The sequence below is a fragment of the Macrobrachium rosenbergii genome, chromosome 21, assembly GCF_040412425.1.
Source record: "Macrobrachium rosenbergii isolate ZJJX-2024 chromosome 21, ASM4041242v1, whole genome shotgun sequence".
In the NCBI taxonomy this organism is placed as follows: domain Eukaryota; kingdom Metazoa; phylum Arthropoda; class Malacostraca; order Decapoda; family Palaemonidae; genus Macrobrachium; species Macrobrachium rosenbergii.
The window spans coordinates 34,603,855-34,626,932 of record NC_089761.1 but is presented as its reverse complement, the minus strand read 5'-3'; the positions used below and the strand labels follow the sequence as shown (position 1 = coordinate 34,626,932).

Genomic DNA, 23,078 nt, shown 5'->3' with positions numbered 1-23,078 from the left:
TCTTCATAGAGGTTATGCTTTGGTTATGTTTAACATAGAGAACCATGCCTCAACATTTGCAACATTTGGTTGCTTTCCAGTGTCAAAGCACTATTTGTGTAATTCAGATATCAACGACCAGTTTGCCATTACAGAATTATTTCCAAGCACTGTCTTTACATAGTCTAGGCTAACTATGGTGAAAAGTTGTTTTACCTAGGTTACTGCCCCTTAAGTGTGCATAAAATTTGGCAATAGCCTGGGCTCATTTAGCTGTCATCTGTTTCTTCAATACCAGGGTGTTCAGTGTTTTTGACAGACACCCTGCAACACATTAAATGTGTATGGTTGGGAGTGGCTGTCATCTCCCTCTTTGGCTGAATCTTCCTCTTTGAAAACTAAGTGTTCTCATGCATGTTTAATAATCTGAAAGTCAGTGCCTTTCTTTTATTCAGCCACGAAGGTTCTTGTCTAAAGTCTTATCTACCAATACTTTATGAGAAACATTTGTAATTCATTTGTAAGAATACCAACTATACTCTTAGTTGAATCTACTTTACAAGATTATTTCAGCATTCCCACTCATCCATTTGCCTCAGCTACGGCAGTTACTTTGGTAACCACCACATTTTCAAATATTAGTTTATGTCTGCCAAAGAGGCTCCATTTTTTATGTATTCATTATACTTTTTAGAATATGAAAAACTATTATTTGTATCTGCATAGACGAACATGAAAGAAAAATCTTTGCCTTCAAAATTTCATAAGCATTCCTCAGAAAAACAATGCCAAGGATTTTAAGCCACCAAATATGGTAATATCTGAACCAACTATACATGAGAAACTGTATGACAAATAAGAAAGCTAATAGTCTGCTACTGATTCTTTTATTTTTAAAATTGTCTTGAAAAGACTCTGATAACATGGATAAAAATAATTTTAGTCTTTACAAAATGACTTCAGGGGCAATAAATTTTAAATATACATGGATTTTGATTCCAGTGATAAAAATGTTTTACAAATAAGAGGAACCATTAATAATTAGCACCCATTGTATCTAAAGTTATGGCAGTATAATGCTACAAAACCGGAATGCAATTTAACTTACGAATGCACAGTATTTTACACCAACATCAAAAGTCTTACAACCATTTTAGGTATTTTATTAACCTATGCCTGTCAGCAGCTGTAAAAATACAAAATAAAACTACTCGGTAAGGCCTACACAACCACAGCCTTAGACACTGCACTGAGCAGTGATTTTGTGCAATAAATCACAAATATTCAGTGGAAAAAAGTATTTGGTCATTTATCTAGCTTCTCCCAGAATGACTTCCCTTAGTGGTAAGTTATTCCCTGGAAATACTATATATAACTGGCCTTCTTTTGTACTGATGGTTCTTCACTATTTCCAATCAGACTGCAGTTTCATTCTTCAATCTTTTAACCCATTCCTTTTTGCCTGGTTCTTTCCTGTTCCCCTCTAACTTCACTTCTTGCTAAAATCTTCAACGCCTTATTTGAAAGCAAAATCCTCTGGGTCTGCATTACAAGTCTTCAACTGTGACTCACTGGGCTGGCTGAACCACTTTTCCTTGGTAACAAGACTGGGAATATTATATTAACCACATCACATTACATGTTTGAGAGGTAGGACTCTGAACACTGTGGTTCACCCAGACTACCTTCAGATAAAAATATAATACTGTAACAATAAGGCTAGCCTGAAGGATTGGTCCAAAAGGGGGTAATTTAAGAAATTAAGATACCTAGGCAGAAAGAGACAGATGGTAACAAAGGAAATGTAAAAGCCAGAAAACAATGCATCTGCAGGCTCAAGGGAAGTGGCAAAAAGCAACTTTAAGACTGCCTACTGTGTGTCGCTAAAAGCACAATCTCAGCTTTGCCTGCCTTGAGGAAATAAAACTGGAAATGTGGTAGGAATGATAATCATAATCATCAACAATTTGTTAGATTATCCCTTTACACTGGTCATTGGTAAGGAATGATAAGAGCGTATCAAAAAACAAAACACTGCAACAAAAAAGTGCCACAAAAAACTAATAACATATCAACAGTATTCACCTTAACCATAAAAAATAAAACAGCAGCATTATCTTTTTATATGGAAGCTACAATGCTTCCAGATTTTCATTTGATAATCAAGAATTATTTTTAATATAAATGCAATTTTGAATATGGTAATTCATAAGTATTCTGAATCTGGATTCGTCTTGTTCAAAAATTGAACAGAAGTACATTTGACGTTTGTGTCAGTCTGCATCTAAGATGAATTACTTCTAACGATATATTCTGCACTTAGTTTGTGTTACTGTGATGAAGGTATGACCTAAATGAAATTGATTTTAAAATGATCCAGTCCTTGTGAAACTAATCTCAGGAGTCATTTCAGTGTGGCTTCTAATAGCTATTTTGTTGGTGCTACCATGTCACAACCACATCATTGCTGCCAAGAACACAACACACATACGTGAAACAAAGTAAATGACTGGCCTTTAACGTTTCTTATACACAGATAAATCCAAACCATTTTCACAAACAATATTAGTGATAAAACTTATACTGTAGAGTAAAATTGAGGAAATTCACATGAACATGCAATTTAACTTGGAAAATACCCAAGAATATTATTAGTTATTTGATGAAATTAACTGCATGATGATAAACTCTTATATAATGTATATAAACAAAATAAATTCACAAAGTATGTATAAAAAGTACCCGAGAGGACATACTGTATTAGGAGTCAGGAAATCAATAAAGTGTAGATGAGTAATCTCATAAAAATCTTAAAATTAAAACCTGGGATAGTGGAAGTGTGTAATTATACTGGTTCACACTTCATCACCTAAAAGTTCATAGAGAAATTAGTAATGTGGTAAATTCGATGGAAACTTTTGATAACGTTGCATCTCCTCTTATATATCTGAAAAATAAATGGAAAGGATTCTAACTTCACCTCCTGATTCTTCACAATCTCTTGAACTTTTTTTTATGTTTGTGTTAAAAGGAAACTTCCTGAGCCCCTTGTGAAGGCGCACATACGTAAAATGTTGGAGTGCCCTTGTAGTTTTGCTTTATGTGGCTAATGAGGTCTTCGACATTGTCTTGCCTTACCTGTAAAAAAAGAAACCATTCTTAATACATCAATACATTACAGCATAATGTACATATAATGTAGTAGTATACAAGACTGAAGCCCATTTTCCATCTTAACTCATTTACTTGAAGTATGTGTGTTCCAAGACAACTCTTGAGTGAGAGTGATTCAGTAATTTAGCTTAGATAGTCTGTAGTAATTTCTTTGTTGTAAATTACAATAGTTTGTAGTAATGTCTTTGCTGTAAATTACAATAGTTTGTAGCATTGTCTTTGTTGTAAATTACTAAGGACATTTTATATTTGCAGGTACAGTCTATATTCTGGATATGACCTGGTGTAGGATAAGAATGAGAAAGCCACCTTACAAGATCACACAACTACCGTAAAGTACACCCAGGAATAAAGAGAGAGCAGGTGAGTGATTACTGTTTAATATCTATTAAAATTGAGCTGAAAACTAAACCAGTGTTATAAGTTAAATGAAGAATGAATTACTACCATTACCATTCTTTGATTCATTCTTGATAAAGTGAAGAAAATTTCACAATACTTTATTGTTTTCCAATAAGTGAACCCTATCTCTGATTCCACAATTCTTCTGATTCCACAATTCTCTCAAAGCTAAGAAATAAGAAATTAATAGACAAAGAACAATCAATTAAGATTATTATCTTACTGTATTAGTCATGAAATTTTTATATTTCATCATTATGTAATCCTGTATTAACTTTTGCCTTTGTCATAATTCCTTGCAATTATTATTTGAAATAGCTTAAAAAATCCAGTCAATTCCTATTTTATAAAGAAATTTAAGGTAAAAGATACTGGTAACTACCCAAAATCTCAGAAATGTGAAGCGGATTCTGTGCACACACTTCTAAATACCTGTATGAAAACCCCATAGCCTTAATACTGCAAACATGATTAAACAAAGATTTTTAGCAGTTAATTTTTGTATACTGTACATCTGCTTATGCCAAATCTTACCAGTGTCACTGTACACCCTCCAAAGCCACCACCAGTCATTCTTGATCCGTATACACCTGGAACTGCTAGGGCAAGGTCTACCAGCTGATCAAGTTCTGGGCAGGATACTTCATAATCACTCCTGAAATTTAGTGAGAACATTTTTCAAAAATGCCAATAAACAGATACATTTCTCTGTAAACTTTTACCTATTTCACTGCATTTGAACCAGCTGTCAATGACCCCCTAGAAGCAAAAGTTTAAAAAGAAAAACTATTTATGACAACTCTGGATTAGGAATTTTCTTATTATAGTACTGTGGCACCTCAGTGATTGTGTTGTTTATATTGCCTGAACTATGAATAGTCTCTGGACTAAGTGTACTTTCCTATCAACAGTCTATATCATAAAGATTGTGTCAGGATAGGTCCATTTCAACAAAAGATTGACCTCTTTACAAAAAAGGAAAATATTCACTCCCCATTCATACACTTATCTTTTCCTTCAAAGATCATCACAAAGGGATGAAATAGCCATCCTGAACTGGCTCATTCACTCTTTTAGCTCTCAACTGCTAATTACAACTGACCTCTCCACTTCATTTTAATTTTTTTACCTCAATTCACTTAAATTGTAGATGTTAAAATATCCTTTGCATGTGCTGTCTTCAGGAAGCAATTTACGCCATCTAAGTTTACCTTTCTTTGTTCCTAAAGCCCATTGAAAAGGAACTTTCCAATGGCCTGTATTAAGATATAAAGAGATGGATTCAACACACCATGTTGGGTTGATCTTTCAAGTTAACCAGCTTTCCCATCTCTGCTAGGATTCTGAGCAGGTCTTGTGAGTCATGAGGCCACACGGACTAAGCATAGCTGCTCTGTCTACCTAAAAGAAATACTTTTGGAATCCGCACACTTTTTCCGTACCTACCTGAGGGAATTGTGTGATTCAGTCATCATTTTCCCAAAAGCATCATAATCTCCATTCTTTAAAATGGAAACGGCTTCCTCGGTTCGATGAATTTCAGATATGGCATGGCGAGCCCTGTTGTACAGCTCTTTTTCCTCAACCATGGATGACTTGTGTTCTGCAATAAAGATCAAAATTAATGGTTCCCAAAGAAAGGCTTCTCAGTTGAATACTGTATGCTTAAAGAGTGCACAGTTCAAAATACTATACAAGTATTGTACAGTATATACAGTATACTGTGCTGTATGACAATTCAAGTGTGCAGAATGAGAAGGTATTAACTGCAGTCTCAAAGTATAATCAAGAAAGTGATCTGTTCCATAAAAAGCAGTTCTCGTGAATGCAGTTTCAAAGTATCAGAAACCATTTAAGAGCTAAGTTTCATGGATTCTTAAACTGAGCGGATCTACTTACTCTCTAAATCAGCAAGAGTTGCATCACGCAAGCTCTTCTTGCCCATAATTCTAGCAGCATCTTGACACTGTCTCCGTCGTGTAGGATACTCTGAACCAGTGAGTGTGTGCCGCACGTTCGAGTTTGTGATGACAAACGTGACCGACGGATCAGATAAGGGCACAAGTTTTGATTCCAATGACCTGTTAGTAAACGTGAACTCCAATGATGGTGCTTGGGAAAAAGATAGCAGTCTTAGCACACGAAAGTAGATAACAGAATGAGAATTTTCCGTTTTATTTTCTGAAAGAAGATTGCTCTATTATATAGTTTCCATGCAAATAATTATTTACCAATAATGAAATAATACCAGTACTTGCCTACAGTCAATAAGTAGTGCATGTCCTTTACTCCCCATGGTAGAGATGAACTGATCCATTATACCACAAGGCATGTTAGCAAATTCATGCTCTGCCTTTTGACAAGCCAGGGCTTTAGCCTGCAAGCTAAACATAAAATGTACAAATTAATGTAATGCAAATGTTACGATGACATTTTTGTTTTACAGAAAATTTGGTATATATTGTCACATTCTTTTCATATATTTTACAAAGTCTACAAAAGAATAACTGAATTTGGTAGAGCCACAGTTTTGTGTAATCAGTGCTCCACACGCTTCAGGGCACTAGAACTGAGAAAATGTAAAAAATGGCAAAAAACATGTTCTGGTTAATGATTAGTTCAATACTTTCTAATACTGACCTTTTAGACTATGTAAACACTCCAGATCATTATAAAAGCTATGTTCTTAGCGCTAATATTTGATAAGGAGACTGTTCTACAGAATCCTGTATACTATAGCAGCTTGCAAACCGAAAGATCAGCAACGTTCACTACAAACTGTATCTACAATTTCAATCTCTCCAGGATAATCATAATTTAAAGTACAGTAACTGAGATCAACAAGTACATTGCTACAAATATAGTGATTAAGCAGAAGAAGCAGGACATGAGAACATAATCAAGAGTTTGTTTAGCTAGTATAGTATAGAGACTAAATCATTTTCTGACTGTAAAAAGTAATGTCTTTACATTGCATATCAACAAACATATTTCCTTTATATTCCAAGAGTGAATTGTATAGGGTTAACTTAACTGAAATGATTACTGTACAAGCATTTGTAAACTTAAGAGATATAAGTCAACCTCAGTGGCTAAGGCAGGCCTTATCAACAGGAAGCTAGTCGTGTGGATATTTGATATCTGGATAAATACAATTTGGAATCCTCAATATTACTGAAATGATTCACACCTAGGTGCCTTCGTTCCCATCAACACTTCAAGGAAGGTGTATGTTGCAACTTCAAGGGAAGCACTACTAGACAAGCCACCACCTAAAGGTACCGAGGTGGTGATGACAGCATCAAAACCACTCACAGGACCTAAGACAAAATACAAAGGTGAATTACATGATTTAATTACAGCAGGCTGAAGCATAAGAAGTCCTACGTTTACATTTTTCAGTTTAAGAAACAAAAATGAATGCTAAATACTAGCCACATGCCAAAAATTAGTTTCCTTTGAATTACACTCAAGTTTAAAATGACCTTAAACAAACACACATACAGTTAAAACATACCATGGAAATTAGCCACAACACCCTTCACATAATTAGCCCAGTTTGGTTTTTGAGGCTTAAGTGGATGAGATGGGGTCGGTAACTGAAATTCAACTTGATGAGGTTGGTCGACGTTTTCAGCAAGAGTAAAAATCTTACACTTGTCGGAATCAGTACGCTTTCCAACCATCACAGTAACTAATGGCAGAGCCTGTGGAAATATGGATGGCACATTAATCAATAATAAACTATTTATCAATGACAATACAGTTAACCTTAACTGATCAATCATACCATCAAGATATCCAGTTGTTTTCTTATGTTTATTTCTTGCAATACAGTCTGATGTGAAAAAATTTATACTAATCTGGATTGGTCTTGTACAAGACTGTGATACACTATCTTATCACTTATCTGTAATGAACAAAGGCTTGAATAGTGCATCTCCTAAACTGAAAATTTTTCTGAGGGCATACATTCTGCTTTCCACTACTTTTCAAATTTGAATAGCATGAAACCATTTACAGACACTACCCTATATATGAATGAATTGCTTTCTGAACAGCCGTTCGTATCTTGAATTGCTCATAAGTTAGTCTTTGTGCCTATTTAAGTGCAGTATGATAAAACATCAATACAGTACTGTACGATTTTTATCCTAAAACATAATACTGTACTATACACATTACATAAAGTACTTACTGCATTTTATAGAGTACAGTACTTTATTAATATGAATGATGCAAAAAACTAAATAAATTGTGATGATAATACAGCTGGTTTCTTACCGAACACAATTTTAAATGTTTGTAACTTGAATGTTCATAAGTAGGGTAGCATCTGTACAGAAATAAGTATAACATCATAAAATCCATATCATGACAAATGGTTTCCCACTTAAAAATCACCAGTGTCACAATAACTTAAAATTAATTTGGTAAAACACTTGCCATCGGGAAGACAAATCCATCGTTGTAATCTGTGTGTTCACCAATTATGTTAACCCTCCCTGGAGCTGCAACTGCTATGTCAGGCCTACCATTAAATCTTACACTAAAAGCAGCCTGTGCAGCTGAGACCAGGGATGAAAGTTCTGGGATCTTAGATGCCATTTCTGGAGAGCTGTAAAATGAAAACTAAGGTCATCAATCAGATTATTTTGTGTCCCATTTGATAATATGGAACTCCATCACCAGTGCAAAAGAGAACAGACTGGTAATCTTTGGTGGTCCTCCATCAAATAACTTTTGCCTACAGAAAGAAGCTTGTTTTACTTTAGAAAATTTTTGGTACGTCATAAAATGTTTTTATTTTAAAAACATAAACCTGTTAATCTTCCACAACTCTAGGGTATACAGTAATACCCTCAGTAAATTAGTGTTTAAATACAGTGAAAGTACCTTGGCATGGAGTTAATGCAACTGCAGTCCGTCAAGTTTAATAAATGCTACTGAAGAAACTTGCTCATCTCAGTGCAACAATTATATAGCCTAGCTTTCCACATGTCATAAGTATAATTACTCTTTAAATAAACAGATAATGATGTACTGTCACCAAAATGGCATATCAAATTTATAACGAGGTTTATTGAATGTAAGGCTTCCTGTGCTTGTCAGTAACTGTATTTATAAATTGCAAATATTGTAGACAGTTTATGCAGAATACCTACAGGTTAAAGGATAGCCTATCCATTAACACTAACTCAACCACAGTACTGTACTTCTCTTGACACCCACTGTTTGTGTACTAGCCTGGTCCACACACAGAGCGACACAATGGCCAAAAGCTATTTCCATTGTCAAGTTATGAGAATATATAAGCTAGTATTGGATGTTTACGTTAAGGAAATAATTTTTCCAATGGCCTATGCCTGCCGTCAGAAGCAGGCAAGTGATTTCTTGAGTCCACAGACATAACTCAAAGACAAGTCGGGAATTTCTCTCTTAAACTTATACCAAGTCATAGGACTTGTAGGGGCCAGGGTAAAACTGAAGACTACTACCGCGTCCCTCTGGTTCAGTCTTTACATGCACAATGGGCATCATGTTTAGTACCAGCCCCTTGGAGATGAATGTAAAAACATAAACAAAAGACGGTTCATATCATAAAACACAAAAAAAAAAGGTGCGAACTTAAAAACATGAGCAAAAGGCAGTAAATATCATGGTCGCCGACTGGTGGGAACCAGGCCGCTGTAGTAGTCTCTAGTTTCATTTGGGCCTGGGTTTATAATATAATAGATATAAATTCACCTTAACGTTTAGGCAAGCCTAACCTACGCTAGCCTACTTCCCTACAGTAACCCCTAGGTTAGGTTAGGTTATATAGCATGCTGTAATGGATATGCCAACCTACCCTCATTTCATTGTAGTATAACCTCACCTGTATGAGTTACAGGAAAACGAATTTAACCTGAGCATAACTGTAAAACTGTATAACATTATCGTATAACATAACAGTATAATTGTAAAACCTTTAACGTTAACTATACTCTGACATCGCCCTTGGGAAGTCATGACTCGAAAGTTATTTAAAACAGCTCAAATACTTTACCAGCAGCTTTGACTTCTGTATGACTGTTCACGAGATGTTCTGTGATAATTTGAAGTGCTTGCCGGTATGATTATATCTGAAGGTCACCTGTTAATTATCGATCAATTGTTCCTTCTTATCGGGCCGATACACTACCTCCTGTCAAAGTTCCAGGCGCGTTCAGCTTCTGGTGCTCTCCTAATGAAGCCAGTTTTTACCGGTTTCATTTAGTTTTATTGAGTAAAACTGTATAAATATGAATGTATCGCTTAACAATATTCTAAGAATAAAGTATGTTTATCCTTTATTCCCGGTAAAAGCTTTTATCAAGGATATCATTAATAAATAGAAAGTTTTCGTCTTGTAAATACAGAAGCTGAACGTGCCACACATCTGTAAACAATCGTTCGTTTTGGTTTTTTTTTTGGAATTCTATGCTTTAGATTTTTTGAGTTTTTAGTTAAAATTTATTTTGTTTCATCTAATATATGATTAAATCAATAGTTCCTTTGTAATATTTAAAAGTAATAATCCGGTTATTCAGGTAAACACATTAAAAGATATCACGAATGTGACATCTCTGCAATGCATTCGAACACTTTGCACATTGCAAGATTAGATTTAGTTTTACTTAATAAACCTCAGTGTTATTTAAATAGAGAAAAAGATATTAAAAGTAGTGAAAATTGTACAATTTTAGACTTTTAAAAAGAAAAGCTGGCTCATTCACAAGAACACTGAAAGCCAATAGCTCGGTGAGCAAACATTAATACGGAGAAGTAAAATCCAGCATTTCAATTGAATATTACAAATGGTAGAGATAAAAATCCTCAGGTGATGTGTGGAGTAACAAAAATGGACAGGATAAAAAATGAAAGAATAAGAGGAACTATCAAAGTCATATAAGTATCAAAGAAGGCCCAGGAAAGAAGACTGCAGTGGTATGGCCATGTGATGAGAAGGGATGAGATATATGTAGGGAGGAGAGTGATGCAGATGGCGGTTCCTGGTGAGAGAGCAAGAAGAAGACCGAAGCGAGGGTGGATGGATGTAGTTAGAGAAGACCTGAGAGACAAACAATTGTCAAGAGGACGATGTGTTTGACCGAGCCAGGTGGAGGAATGCTGTCAGAAACATCGACCCCACATAGAAGTGGGAAAAGATGCAGAGAAAGATGATTACAAATGGAATCGATTTTACCGAAATGACAAACTCTATTGGATACATATCACACTTAATTGCGCTGTATTTTTTGGTTCATTTTGTCTATTTTATTTTTCTGTTATGTTACACCTACGTGAATTTCTTTGACTTGAGTGCATACACTGGTAAAATATTAGTTTTTTTAATTGATCATAGTCGGAAGCTGTATGTTTTTAATTTACACTGTGCTAAAACTGTATGTATTTAACCAGGTGACGGGCGCAAGACCCTGCCATAGCCGAATATATTTTTATGAGGGTATATAGTTCAGATTTCGCATTTAGCTTTTCATAATTTGTTGTCAACCGTAGTTTTCCGCAAAATGTTATTTAATCGTGGTTTATCCATTGTAGAATAGTCATATAGAACTATTAATAAAAGTTCTCAACATTGCGCAAAAGATAAATTCAGATTTTGTGGTAAGATTTTGTATAGATTTAAAATTTCTACAATACTCTTTGAATTACTAATATCTTTTCCGTTTTGATTAAGAAATTGTGATGGATCAGTCTCAGGATTGCGTACAAATAAATTCTTTTTTTTTTTGAGGGGCGGGGGGAGAGTATGAATATATCATTTGATTATAAATTTAGCTTTTATTGAAAATATACAATATGACGAGGTAATTATAAATTTCTTTCCCATGTTGAGTGAGAAATCGTGATGGATTTTAGAGTAGCATCTCAGTTTTGCTTACAAATTAATTCAATTTCCAGAGAAATCGAGAATTATATAAGCACATTGTATATTAATTTTATTTGTTAAAGCTTATAATAGTTATGAGGTGATATTCGATTTCTTTTCCGTCTTGAGTAAGAAATTGTTAACGATTTTAGAGAGGCAATACCCGCATGCAGGCCATGACTAAGTAACAATATAGGTTCTCAGTTTTGCGTACTAATAAATTCGAAAATCGTAGGAATATTCCAGCAGATTCTTAATATATTTAACTTTAAATAATTAATTATTATATTATTTGATTAAATTGTTTTTTTATTTCGTTTTGATTAAAAAATAGTCACGGACTTCCGAGAAGCAATACCCGAATGAGCCCCACTGCCAAAATAATCTGCTGGGGTTTGTTTGTGTGTGTCATCCCGTCCCGCACCTGGCCGCCAATTCCTTCATTTTTATTCATTTCCCCGGGCAGAACCTCCGTCAGCATGGCCTCTGTGAAGGATGCGGGTCCTCAGGTCATCGACATTTCGAACCTGAACCTGGAACAGCTGACGAGCCTCAAAAATCAGCTAGATCAGGTGAATTGGGTCCTCCTGCCCTTCTGCGTGGTGTTCCTGCTGTGACGAGGCGATGCCCATGTGACCAGTTTTTATCCTATTTTACTTTGCCCTCTTGGGGGCGTAGCTCACTTGACCTCAGGTCGGGCGTCTCTGTGGCCTAATTCGGGGCTAGATTGTGTTTTTATGGTGTATAGATTGGGAAATAAGGCGCGTCTTCGTGATTTTAGGGCGTGTGGGTGGGCGTGCTAGGGTAGGGTATGGTAGCCTACCCTAGGATACTATACTCGGGTCAGAGGTTAGAAAAAGGTCAGCTTAGGATAGGGGACCATGTAGGAATTGGTCATACTTTGGAAGGAATTTGGGGAGTGGGGCTAATACAGATCTAGGGTGGATTGCAAAATTAGGGGTTATGATTTACTTTCGCGGAGTAGGGGGGCGATGCTCCCCCAATCAGGTTAGGACATAGCATCTGAAGTTAGGTTAGGTTACAGTAAGTCTGACTGAATGGATAGTTAGGGGTCATGACTTAAGGGGAGTCCAGAGGACAACCCCCCACTGAGGTTAAGGCATGGCATTGTAGGTTAGATCTAAAGTAAATCTGGTTAGGTCATGATCCCTCTGCATTTGCTCCCAGATCGATGTACAGCAGCCCAGGCTACCATCTCATGGAGTGGATGGGTCAGCAGTGGTAGGCCACAACCAAACCGAACTTTCCCATGACCTAACCTAACCTAACCTAGGCTGGGTGGCACAAGGTGACAATGAAAAGGATGTATTGTAGCACTGAATTCGTCACATGTTGAACCACAGTCACATACTTTTATGTTACGTGGTTCCATTTTGGGGTTGGAAGGGGAAAGAACGACTGAATCTGAATCAGAGCGCAGATATATGCAGGGAAAAGAATCATGTCATTTTAATTCACTGGATTTATAAAAACAATAGGCCTTGGGTGTGATGAAGGTTGACTGGGCATACAATTGGGTGGATTAAAAATTCTTGTATTCTGGTAATCAGGCATTTGGGGTGGATTAAAGATTCTTGTATTCTGGTAATCAGGCATTTAGGATTATGCAGTACTGTACAGCCATCTGAAGAACTACAGGCGAGAGGTACTGCATCAATGACTAACTCAAGAAACTTTTGAGATGATCCCCAAAAAAATCATACTTTGAATAATTAACTAGATATTTTAGGAGTATTTAAGTGTAATGCCAAACTTTTATGCAACACAATTTGCCATTTGTATCATCAAGCATAGCCGCTCTGTCATCATGTGTACTACACAACGTTTGCAAACACCACTGATCAGTCTTCCCATTTCTTTAACCCTCTTGAGTGTATTTTTTTTTTTACAAATATATAGCAGCATCTTGAGACATTTCTTGGGAGCAGTAGTAATGTCCTTTTGCTAATTTTGGAGCACAGTAGTAAGCTATAAAAGTAATCCAGTCCATAGTGAAGGTAGCCTGGGGGGTTAGATTCGTAAGTTGTTGCAAACACTGAATGTCTACAGTTTGTCAAGGTTTATGACCCTCTGTGACAGGCCATGTTTCAACAGTAAAAGGAATAATTAGGCTACATTTCTACTATATAAACAGGGTAAGGAAGGTTTTCTAGGATAGTTATAAAAAAATTTTTCAGCTTACCGAAATAAAATTTTTCTGGTGGGTCCTAAGAGTTTAAATAATTTTTGCTTGATATATTTTGATTAATATCATTTCATAAGCTTTGTTTCTCATTGTTGTGCTATGGTGGAAATGTTTTTGACCTGTAAAAAATTTGTGTCCTGTGTATATCAGGTTTTTTATTTTTATATTGAGTTGTTTTGACATATGTTTAGGCAAGACAACCAGTGGAAAAATCTGCGTTCAAGAGTTTTGTCTTGATGACTGCATGGTTTTATGATTTAGTGACATTCTTACTGATTACCAATTCATCTGGCTTCTTGCAGGAACTTCAGTTTTTCAACGATTCCCTACAACAGCTGAAAATTGCCCAGTTGAAGTTTAATGAATCTGGTGAATGCGTCAACAAGGTATGTCCAGACTCTACTTTGCCATATTTACAGTTGCATTTTGTGGATGTGTACCAAATGTATATTTTTCTGGAATTTACTGATTGCCAGGTAGTTGAAACATGCAACATCATGGGGGAGACATCACAGAAAACTTAAATAAGTTGGACGTCATAAGAAAAGTGGAAGGCAGAAAGCACTGCAAAAGATGTTTAGTATGAGGAAGATGTAGAGTACTTTTCCCTGCTAGAAAGGCCAATGGCTATGAATAAATTCCAGCTGTAGGTGTCAAAGTTTGCTAGGAGCCACAAGTCTTACCCAAAGGGTCACTGGACAATTACCCCACTTCAGTGCCTAAGAGAGGCCAAAGAGCTATTCTGCCTACCTTGGAAGAAAGGTTGGATGCTTCCAAACTCCACCTTTGTGTTTGTGCCAAAAAGCATTGATTATTCTTGATATGGTGTCAATTCTGTTAATATTCCCTAAAGGAAATACACATTCCATATACAGTATTAAGAAGTGTACCAAGGAAACTTATTCTTAACAGGTAGGGAAGTAAAAATAGACAGGGGTTCCTGTAACTATTGTAATACAGTACTATATATGTATGTTGAAGTTGAAAACATCCGCAGTACACATCATTCTGTATACCATATGCTATCTTAAGTATTCAACATTGAACTTTTCTAAAGGGAAATATACTTTTGAGAAATATTCTGATTGGTTTTTAGATAATGTGTAATGTAAGCATATGATGGCCAGGTCAGTAAAAATTATGATCAAGTCATCTAATTAAACAAGTGGAAATTGATAATTATCTGACATTTTATATTTCCTGAGTTCTTGTCATATGATTTCTTTTACCACAAAAATTTACTTGAAATAATGTAACTTGGAGACTATGTTTTGTAAGAAACATTGCTGTAAGCATATTTTTGGATATATATGTTAAAGAGTGATTCAGTAATTGACCTTACATTTCAGATAACTCCAGAAACCAAAGGAAAAGAAATCCTTGTCCCTCTGACCAGCTGCATGTATGTTCCTGGTACCATATCTGACGCTGAAAAATTGCTTATTGACATTGGCACTGGATATTACATTGAAAGGGTGAGTTTTTGTGTTATTTGTACTTTATAACACTAACATCTGGATCCCTGCAGGGGGTAGTGCCATCATTGCACCTCATGCAGTGCACTGTAGGCATTACTTAAGGTTCTTTGCAGCCTCTTGCCATAATTCGTTCCTTTTACTGCACCTTTGTTCATATGGTCTGTCTTCAATCTTAATTTACACCACTGTCTCCTGACAAATTTTCCATAGTGCAACTACGAGGTTTTTCTTCTGTTACGCCTTTAAACCTTTTTACTGTCATTTTCTGTTTCAGCACTGAATGACCTAATAGGTCCCAGTGCTTGGCATTTGGCCTAAGTTATTTGTTTTATGCTATTCTGACAACTGGATCAGATGAAATTTCATACTGACGGAAGAGTCATTTATTCATATAGGTATTTTCATATGCAGATGCAGCCCAGTCTCAAACAAAAGCCTTTGATGCTATGTGAGACAGTGGTTGTATTATAGCTTGTAATTAGTGGTGACTGATTTTCTTGCTGTCAGCATGATTACAAGTAGTGAATTTCCATTCTTTGAGAGTCTTCCCTGACTTTGCTGATTTTTGTGTTCAATTCCTAGGGTACTCGTAAGAGTCGGGAAAAACCTATTTTGATTTGTAGAATACGGTAGATGCAATGTGGGCAGGTTTTATTCTTTCAGGAGCACACCGTGTAAGACCAAAGGATGCCTCATGAAATGTAAATGTAATGTCTTAATATTTAGTTATCTGTGTAAATCACTTAATCTCCTTTCCTAGTGTAGCCCTTTAATCAAGACTTAAGTTTTCCTCTTAGTTTGCCATTTGCTTTTATTGCACATCATGAAGGAATGTTCCTTAAAAAGTAATAAACATTCACAAAACGTAAAGAATTATACTTCATCTTATTAAAGTGGCATGTTTGTAAATAAAATATGAAGGACTTTTTAACTAGGCCGTCAGGAGGATTATGTACTTGATGGAATACCTTGCATCGACCAAAGTCTTGAAGCTCAGTTGCTTATACAAAATATGTCTGAAATCATTGGAAATAATTTTTGCTTTGGATTTGAGAATTTGTTGCTTTCATAGGAGAATATTTCAGAAATGTGGTTAAGAGTGTAAATTTGAAACAATTGTCGAAATCATATCCTGCTTGAAGATTTCAAAGGATGACATCTTTATGTCATACCAGTTTGTTTCATAAGACCAGTTTCATCACATTAACAGCTAGCATGTAGTATGTCAAATTCTAGGTGTTTTATTGTGATAGTTTAGTCATTATTGTCAGGGATGTTAATTGATCTTGAATATAGGTATTTAATGTTACAGGTTGGATATGAATAATACCTGTCTAACATTCAGTAGGAAATAGTTACAACCTGCATGGTCTTTTTTCATCCTGAATTTTCATTGTGGAACCTGATTGTCTCTATTTGGTGCAGATGTATTTTAATATTTTAACAGTTGATACAGGGAATTACATTGTTGTAAAGTTCTTTTTAATATATCTGGTTACAAAGGATTACAGCGTATTATGCTGTAATGTAACAAGTAATGGGTTCAATGTTCTTCAAGATGCCATGGCTTTTGATTCGATTTTTTAAAACTGGTCATTCTGTTGTAATATTTGTTGAAGGGGATATCTTCTGAAATACCAGGGCTAAGATCTTTGGTCTTCAGTTTGTTGAAAGATTCAGGGACTAAAAATTTAGTGACTTAAAGCATTCCTATCCTTAAACAATGCTCCTTGTATTTAAATAATTTACTTACATTTTTATGTATTTATGTATTAATTTGTTAATTTTTTTTTTTCCAGTAACTGATCTCCTCTTTCTGAATTTCTTCTCTTACCTTCTGTTACTTTTTTCAGGTGAAAACCATATTCTTTGGAAGCTTAAATTTCAAGCTGATGGCCCCTGTAGGCTCCAATTACATTATTAGCATTCCTTGTATCCGTCATAAAAAAGGGAACATTGTATTTTTGAGCATCTTTTTGTTGTGGTGCCAATTTTGCAAGTTCACTTGATTTAGGACATAGGGAGTTTTTAATTCACTTGTTTTCAAATGATTTGCAAACTGTTGTTATACAGCCTGTGATTGATGATGTATTTCAGTGCTAAATTTACAGCCGAGTAATTAGTCGTTGTTATTGTGGTCTAAGCGATGTCAGGCAGGGCAGCCGATCGAGACTACGGTCTACCCCAAAGCCAAATCGAAGTCCTTCAAAAGAAGGCATCGTGCTTACCCCATACAAAAAATGGGAAAAAGCACGATAAAAAGAAGAAGAATAATTGTCATTAATTTGAGATGTCACTTAATGCATTGATATTTTTTCAGGATGTCGAAGGTGCGAAAGACTACTTCACCAGGAAAGTAAAATTTGTCACCGAGCAGATGGATAAGATTCAGAGAATTGCATCCGAGAAGAGCAAAGTAAGAGAAGGTAAGAGTTGAACAGTGAAATTTTATCGACATCATTTTCTCTCTTATTTGTCTCTCAGGAAGAAGGTTCATTTTAAAGCCAGGGTCATCATGTTAACATTTTTAGAATGTTTTTGTAGTTTATACTAAAGAGTTGCCTCTGGTATGGAAAAGTGAATGTTGGTGGTACCTTTGTCCTTTGCAAGTCACTGTATTTCAAAATGTATGGGTATTCCTTGAAGACATCATAAACTGAAGCCCCATATGGGGGTAACACCATCAGTGCACCTCACATGGTGCACTGTAGGCATTACTTAAGGTTATTTGCAGCGTCCCTCTGGCCCCTAGCTACAACCCCCTATAGTTCCTTTTACTGTACCTCCATTCATTTTTTCTTTCTTCCATCTGACTTTCCACCCTCTCCTAACAATTGTTTCATAGTGCAACTGCTAAGTCTTCCTCCTTTTACACCTTTCAAACCTTCTGTCTGTTTCTCCTTCAGCACTGACTGACTTCATAGGTCCCAATGCTTGGCCTTTTGCCCAAATTCTATTATAAACTGAAGCAAAATACCAAGCGACTTTGTATATTGTTTCAATGTCCTTTCTGACCACAACTCTCTGTATGTTAATGGCATGAAGATTTTCTGTAATGGTCTATTTAAATTACACTCATTTCAAAAGACTGGAAATTGACTCAATTGTTCTACGTATAAATATGTAGGCTTTTTCAGAAGTATAAACCACAATTTACTGTATTACCCTAAGACAGTTCTCTTTATATTTTAATAATTTACTTGCATTTTTCTATTTTATTTGTTAATTTCTTTTTTAATAAGTGATCTCTTCTTGACGTATTTCCTATTACCTCTGTTACTTCTTTCTGATGAACACCATATTCTCTGGAAGTTTGAATTTCGAGTTAATGGCCTCTATGGGCTTGTTCAATATGAATAGGGTTCATCTTCTGAATAACAATAAGAAGAAGAAATTGATTCGGAGTAAAGGGGTTCAGGCTATTTCTTAATATGCACATTTCCAAGGTCTGGGTTACATAGTCAAAGGACCATTGCAGGTACAAGTTCTGGGTGATGTTGTATTAGTATTCTTAATCAGAGTAATTATCTTAATCCTCTGTTTGATCAGCAGGATACTAGTATTACTAAAGCTACAGTCTACCAATGAACGTGACTGAGAAAACTTCGTATAACACTCCATTTCTCTTTCAGTGGTGATGGACATCATGGAGGTCAAACTCGACCACCAGCTGGCAAGCATAAAGCAACAGCAGGCAGCCGCTGCAGCCACAAAAGCTCAGGAAGCCAAGGCTTAAAGTTGAGAGGACATTTGCTCGTTACTGAACTTTGCGCCCTATGTGAAGGAGTTTATATATCTGTTCCTTACAATACCAAACTGCTTTTTCCCTTTGTTGAGGATTGTTTTTTTTTTTTTAGTGGAATGCAGCACAGTATCTCCATTTCAATCTCTTGAAGCTGCCAACTCAAGGAAGGGCTGACTTAATCTGGGTTCCGGAGAGAGAAACAGTGGTAAATACTCTGGATGAATATGAAAAATAGAAACTAGTAATTTTACTGTGCAGGTTACTAATATCTAAATTTGTCTAAGTGTTCATTTTCTTCAGGTTATCTTGTGAAATGTGAGCATGTTGTAACAACATGAGACCTTATGTTTTTCATAGCTGTCAACTGTGTGATATTGCAGCTGGAGGAAGTCAATCTTGCTTTTTTTTTCATAAGCTTTGTGAGCGCGTTGAGACAAAATGAGACTGTTTCATACAACTGTAAGCTGTGCTGAATCACAGCTTCCGGAGGTCAGAGTCTGACTTGTCATTTTTTGTGAGATGATGATGGTAACTGCATAGTATTCCTCAGTGGCTAATTGCTTCTCACAAAGAACCACGTATTCCAGACCTGTAACTCAGGCGTTACTACTCATAACAGATGCTGGACAATGTCTAGTTTTTGCAGGTGAGAGGCATTGGCAGTGTAAACACTATGTAATTTTCAATTAACACTTTCCACAAAGGAAGAAACACTATTGTGAGATGAGCCTAGCTGATTACTGTGATTTTCAGATTCCTTTGCTTGCTTCATTCTCGACGTATGTAGACTTGTACAGTTACGAGAAAGTTGAAAAGTCACTCATTAATTGTGCCTGACACTTAAAAACTTTTATTTGTTTGTTCTTAATAGTTATACATTGCTCATGCTGAATTTTTTTGTAATATTGTGGAATTAGCAAATACTTCTTGGTTAAATTTCCGTCTGCAGACACACTTTTATCCAAATTTTTTAGTATGTGAATTGCGATACAGAATGAACACGAAAGAGTTGAGTCTGAGGTAAAAGAAGTTAGTGAATCTTAACTTTTTAAATGCATTTTCTTTTCATTGTAACTAGGTTGCTAAAAGGTTTTGTTGCACCTCTGAAATTTCAGTTCAAAATGATGCTTCAGTTTATAGTTGCATTCATATACAAAAGTCACAAGATCCGTAAGATTTCCATCAAGGGTTAGTTTCACAAGTATTCACGTTCTACCACAATGAATTTGTATTTCACAGAAGTGTCTTCAACTTCATGAGCTGATATTAGGATATGAAATTCAAATATTTGTATTTAGCATTATGAGCAGATATTAGGGTACGAAAATAAAATAATTGTATTTAACATTATGCAAGCACTGTACTATAATATTTAGCTTCTTATACCGTTTCAAATGCCGCAGGTGATTCAGGATTTAGGATTTATACTCACCATTGAAATTGTTCGTAACTTTTTGAGTTGGCACTAGGATTTAAGAATCTGATCTTTTGTTGTTAACTATGGTTTAGCATATGTGATAGAGCAACAGGTGTTTCTGCTCGTGGTGCAAGATAACTGTAAAGGATTTTGTTTCATCTGTAGTTTCAAATCCTGTCTACATAAGGAAACTCGGTCGATCCAAGAGTTACACATCATTACATTGAGTGTCATTTTACATCTGCTGTTAAACTACCTTTGATGAGTGTGTTGGTCAAAATGATGCTATGCCCAAGTTGGATTACATCAAATGAGAAGGTAGTAATTAAAAGGCAGGAATTTCAAGGTTAAACTGTAAGAGTTTTTTTTGTAAGAAATTGCAAATTGAGCACCCACAAAAGACATGACTAAAAATTTAAAAATCAAGATTAAAAGTTGTCACATGTTGCAGAGCATGCAGTCTCGTAGCTTAGACTGGAGATGATAATACCCTCTGATAATCAGGTTCCAATCACTTATCATAATGTGTCAGTAGATAGAAACACGTGATGTTAAGAAAGAAGGTTCTCAGTATCACTGGAATATAGCACAAATGCAGTTCTTGAGTTAACAGTGCAAGTAGACACTGCTGAAAGAGTACCTTAGTCAGACTGAAACTGATGTATTGGTTTTTCTCCAGCTTGAGCAAAGTAACAAAGTACATAAGAACAGAGAAGGCAAAAGTTCGTGACAGTTACTTGATTTCACCTGTGAACCACTTGTTGTGAATTAATATACATTTTATTTCAAAGAAAAATGTTTGAATAAAAAATTAATTACTTAAGTAGTTTGTCTTACAACATCACTTCATTGTAAAGGTGACTTGTCCACAAACTGTTTCAAGGGTGGTCTGTCATACCCGTGAGTGTTGTGTATTTGCTGTCTTGCAACACTAAGTGTGTTTCCAACTTGTCCTCTTGTGCAGAATCAATTTTGCCCTTTTACTTTCATCAGTGATTTCAACTAGTGAACAAACTGGATGAAGTCTTGTCTGTTGACTTCAAATTCATCTCTAGCACATAAATATGCATAGGTAATGAACTCCATATTTTATTTTCAGACAAGATACAGCCCAAATTTTGTATACAGTGTAGGAGTATACTTCGGTGTAATCCTGTATTTCAGAGTCAGTGTAATGGTTTCAAGGTAACAAAGTAATTGTGCAACCATTGTAACAATTTTACACAAGTTTTGAACCCCTCAAGGGGGCCAGTGCCATCAGTGCACCTCACATGGTTCACTCTAGGCATTATTTAAGGTTCTTTGTAGCATCCCTTTGAGCCCTAGCTGCAACCCCTTTCATTCCTTTTACTGTACTTCAGTTCATAGTCTCTCTCCTCCATCTTACTTTCCACCCTCTCCTTAGAATTGTTTCTTAGTGCAACTGTGAGATTTTCTCCTTTTTACTGTTTCCCTTTCAGCACTGAATGATCTTGCAGGTCCCAGCACTTGGCTTTTGGCCTCAATTCTATAATTCCATTCATTTCCATAAGTAAAGAATGTGAGAAACATAAATCCATGAGTTTCAAGTTACAATCTCCAACTAAGGAATGAAAGAACGGATTGGAAAATAAGAAAACAAGGAAATTGGTAAACCATTATAAGCAAGTAGTTTTTGCTAGTAGTGAGGCTAGTACTTAGTATTTTGTACATTTTCGCATGACATTCGAAATTAATGAAACTTGACCGCTTAGAAGTTTTCAACTGAAGAATTTTGCTTCGAATTTGGAATGACATCAACGGCACAGATAATTCTTGTTCTTTCAGTTGCATTTAATTCAACAATATTAAGAGTTTTTTTAAACATATGGTTAGTATTTTTATGTAATTAAAGATATATAAAAGATAAACACCTGTTGCTGAAATATCTAACAAGACTTGAAAGTGATGTTAACCACAGATAAGAGGAACAGGCAAGGGTAAATGATGATCTGGTATGTGTACCCACTAGCTACCATGTTTATGACATGTAATCCAGTGTTTTAAATACTTGAAATCTAGACAAAAGTAGGATAAATGTACAGGGGTTGATGCCCAAATCATAGGAAAGGCAACAGTTTAGAAAATGTAATTCAGACAGGACTCCATTATTTACTGAGTATAAACAATATAGGTTCACACATAAGAGTATTCCAAGTGCACTAAGAATATGCAGGGTTTTATTTGCAACTGATTACAAAAAGCAGACTTCAGTAAGTTATCTCAAGCACTGGTGACGTCTAAAACCTCTATAATTGACAAATAAATGTTATCAGTTACACCAAATGAAGGCTTCCAAAAATAAAGATGAGTTCTAATCTTCATCCTCTCAATGATACGTGATACTAGGCCTTGGGAAAACATTTCAGTAAATTTTATTCTTAATTAAACTGACCAACGTCTTTTGTGGCATTAAAAAAAACTTGTAAATCAACCAAAATATTTAATTAGGACAATTTCTTTGTTTTCATTCAGAGATTATGATGGAAGGGTACTTTACCCAAATAGATGCATTTGATCAACGTTTCAAGGCTTTATTCAATGATGAAATACGTTTTCTTCTGCCAGCGAGCCAACTGTGGCATTTCTCTCGAACATCTTTGGAATATTTTTTTTTTTACTTTAAAACTGTGAATTCGTATTGTCTTGGTCGAATATTTTGGTTGGTTTACCAGAGTTTTACTAAGTGTTTTCCCCAGGCGTGGTATCAAGTATTACTGGAAAGCTCAGTGATTAGAATCTCA

General features: G+C 35.6%; 2 protein-coding genes across 2 annotated transcripts; one reads left to right on the top strand and one right to left on the bottom strand.

The window, feature by feature from the left end:
* Positions 1-847: 847 nt before the first annotated feature.
* LOC136849915 (galactokinase-like) lies at positions 848-9,829 on the bottom strand. The gene is made up of 9 exons (XM_067123434.1): positions 9,605-9,829; positions 8,002-8,173; positions 7,073-7,262; positions 6,746-6,875; positions 5,814-5,939; positions 5,455-5,636; positions 5,002-5,158; positions 4,090-4,210; positions 848-3,117 (listed from the first exon to the last, which is right to left on the bottom strand). Exons 2-9 carry the CDS (start codon positions 8,161-8,163, stop codon positions 3,004-3,006), a joined length of 1,182 nt encoding a protein of 393 aa, XP_066979535.1. The 5' UTR covers positions 8,164-8,173; positions 9,605-9,829; the 3' UTR covers positions 848-3,003.
* A 1,980-nt stretch (positions 9,830-11,809) lies between these two features.
* Positions 11,810-21,136, top strand: Pfdn5 (prefoldin 5). The gene is made up of 5 exons (XM_067123433.1): positions 11,810-12,042; positions 13,979-14,062; positions 15,026-15,151; positions 17,475-17,580; positions 18,787-21,136. Exons 1-5 carry the CDS (start codon positions 11,833-11,835, stop codon positions 18,888-18,890), a joined length of 630 nt encoding a protein of 209 aa, XP_066979534.1. The 5' UTR covers positions 11,810-11,832; the 3' UTR covers positions 18,891-21,136.
* The last annotated feature ends 1,942 nt before the right edge of the window (positions 21,137-23,078 follow it).

What these genes read in the sequence shown, in the direction of transcription:
- Pfdn5 (XM_067123433.1), top strand. Translation starts at nt 11,833, where the DNA reads ATGAGCCCCACTGCCAAAATAATCTGCTGGGGTTTGTTTGTGTGTGTC. An exon ending in TCAAAAATCAGCTAGATCAG is followed by an intron (nt 12,043 to 13,978) that starts GTGAATTGGGTC and finishes GGCTTCTTGCAG; the next exon opens with GAACTTCAGTTTTTCAACGA. An exon ending in CTGGTGAATGCGTCAACAAG is followed by an intron (nt 14,063 to 15,025) that starts GTATGTCCAGAC and finishes CTTACATTTCAG; the next exon opens with ATAACTCCAGAAACCAAAGG.
- LOC136849915 (XM_067123434.1), bottom strand. Translation starts at nt 8,163, where the DNA reads ATGGCATCTAAGATCCCAGAACTTTCATCCCTGGTCTCAGCTGCACAG. An exon ending in ATGGATTTGTCTTCCCGATG is followed by an intron (nt 7,263 to 8,001) that starts GCAAGTGTTTTA and finishes ATATTTCCACAG; the next exon opens with GCTCTGCCATTAGTTACTGT. An exon ending in GAATCACACAATTCCCTCAG is followed by an intron (nt 4,211 to 5,001) that starts GTAGGTACGGAA and finishes ACTAAATTTCAG; the next exon opens with GAGTGATTATGAAGTATCCT.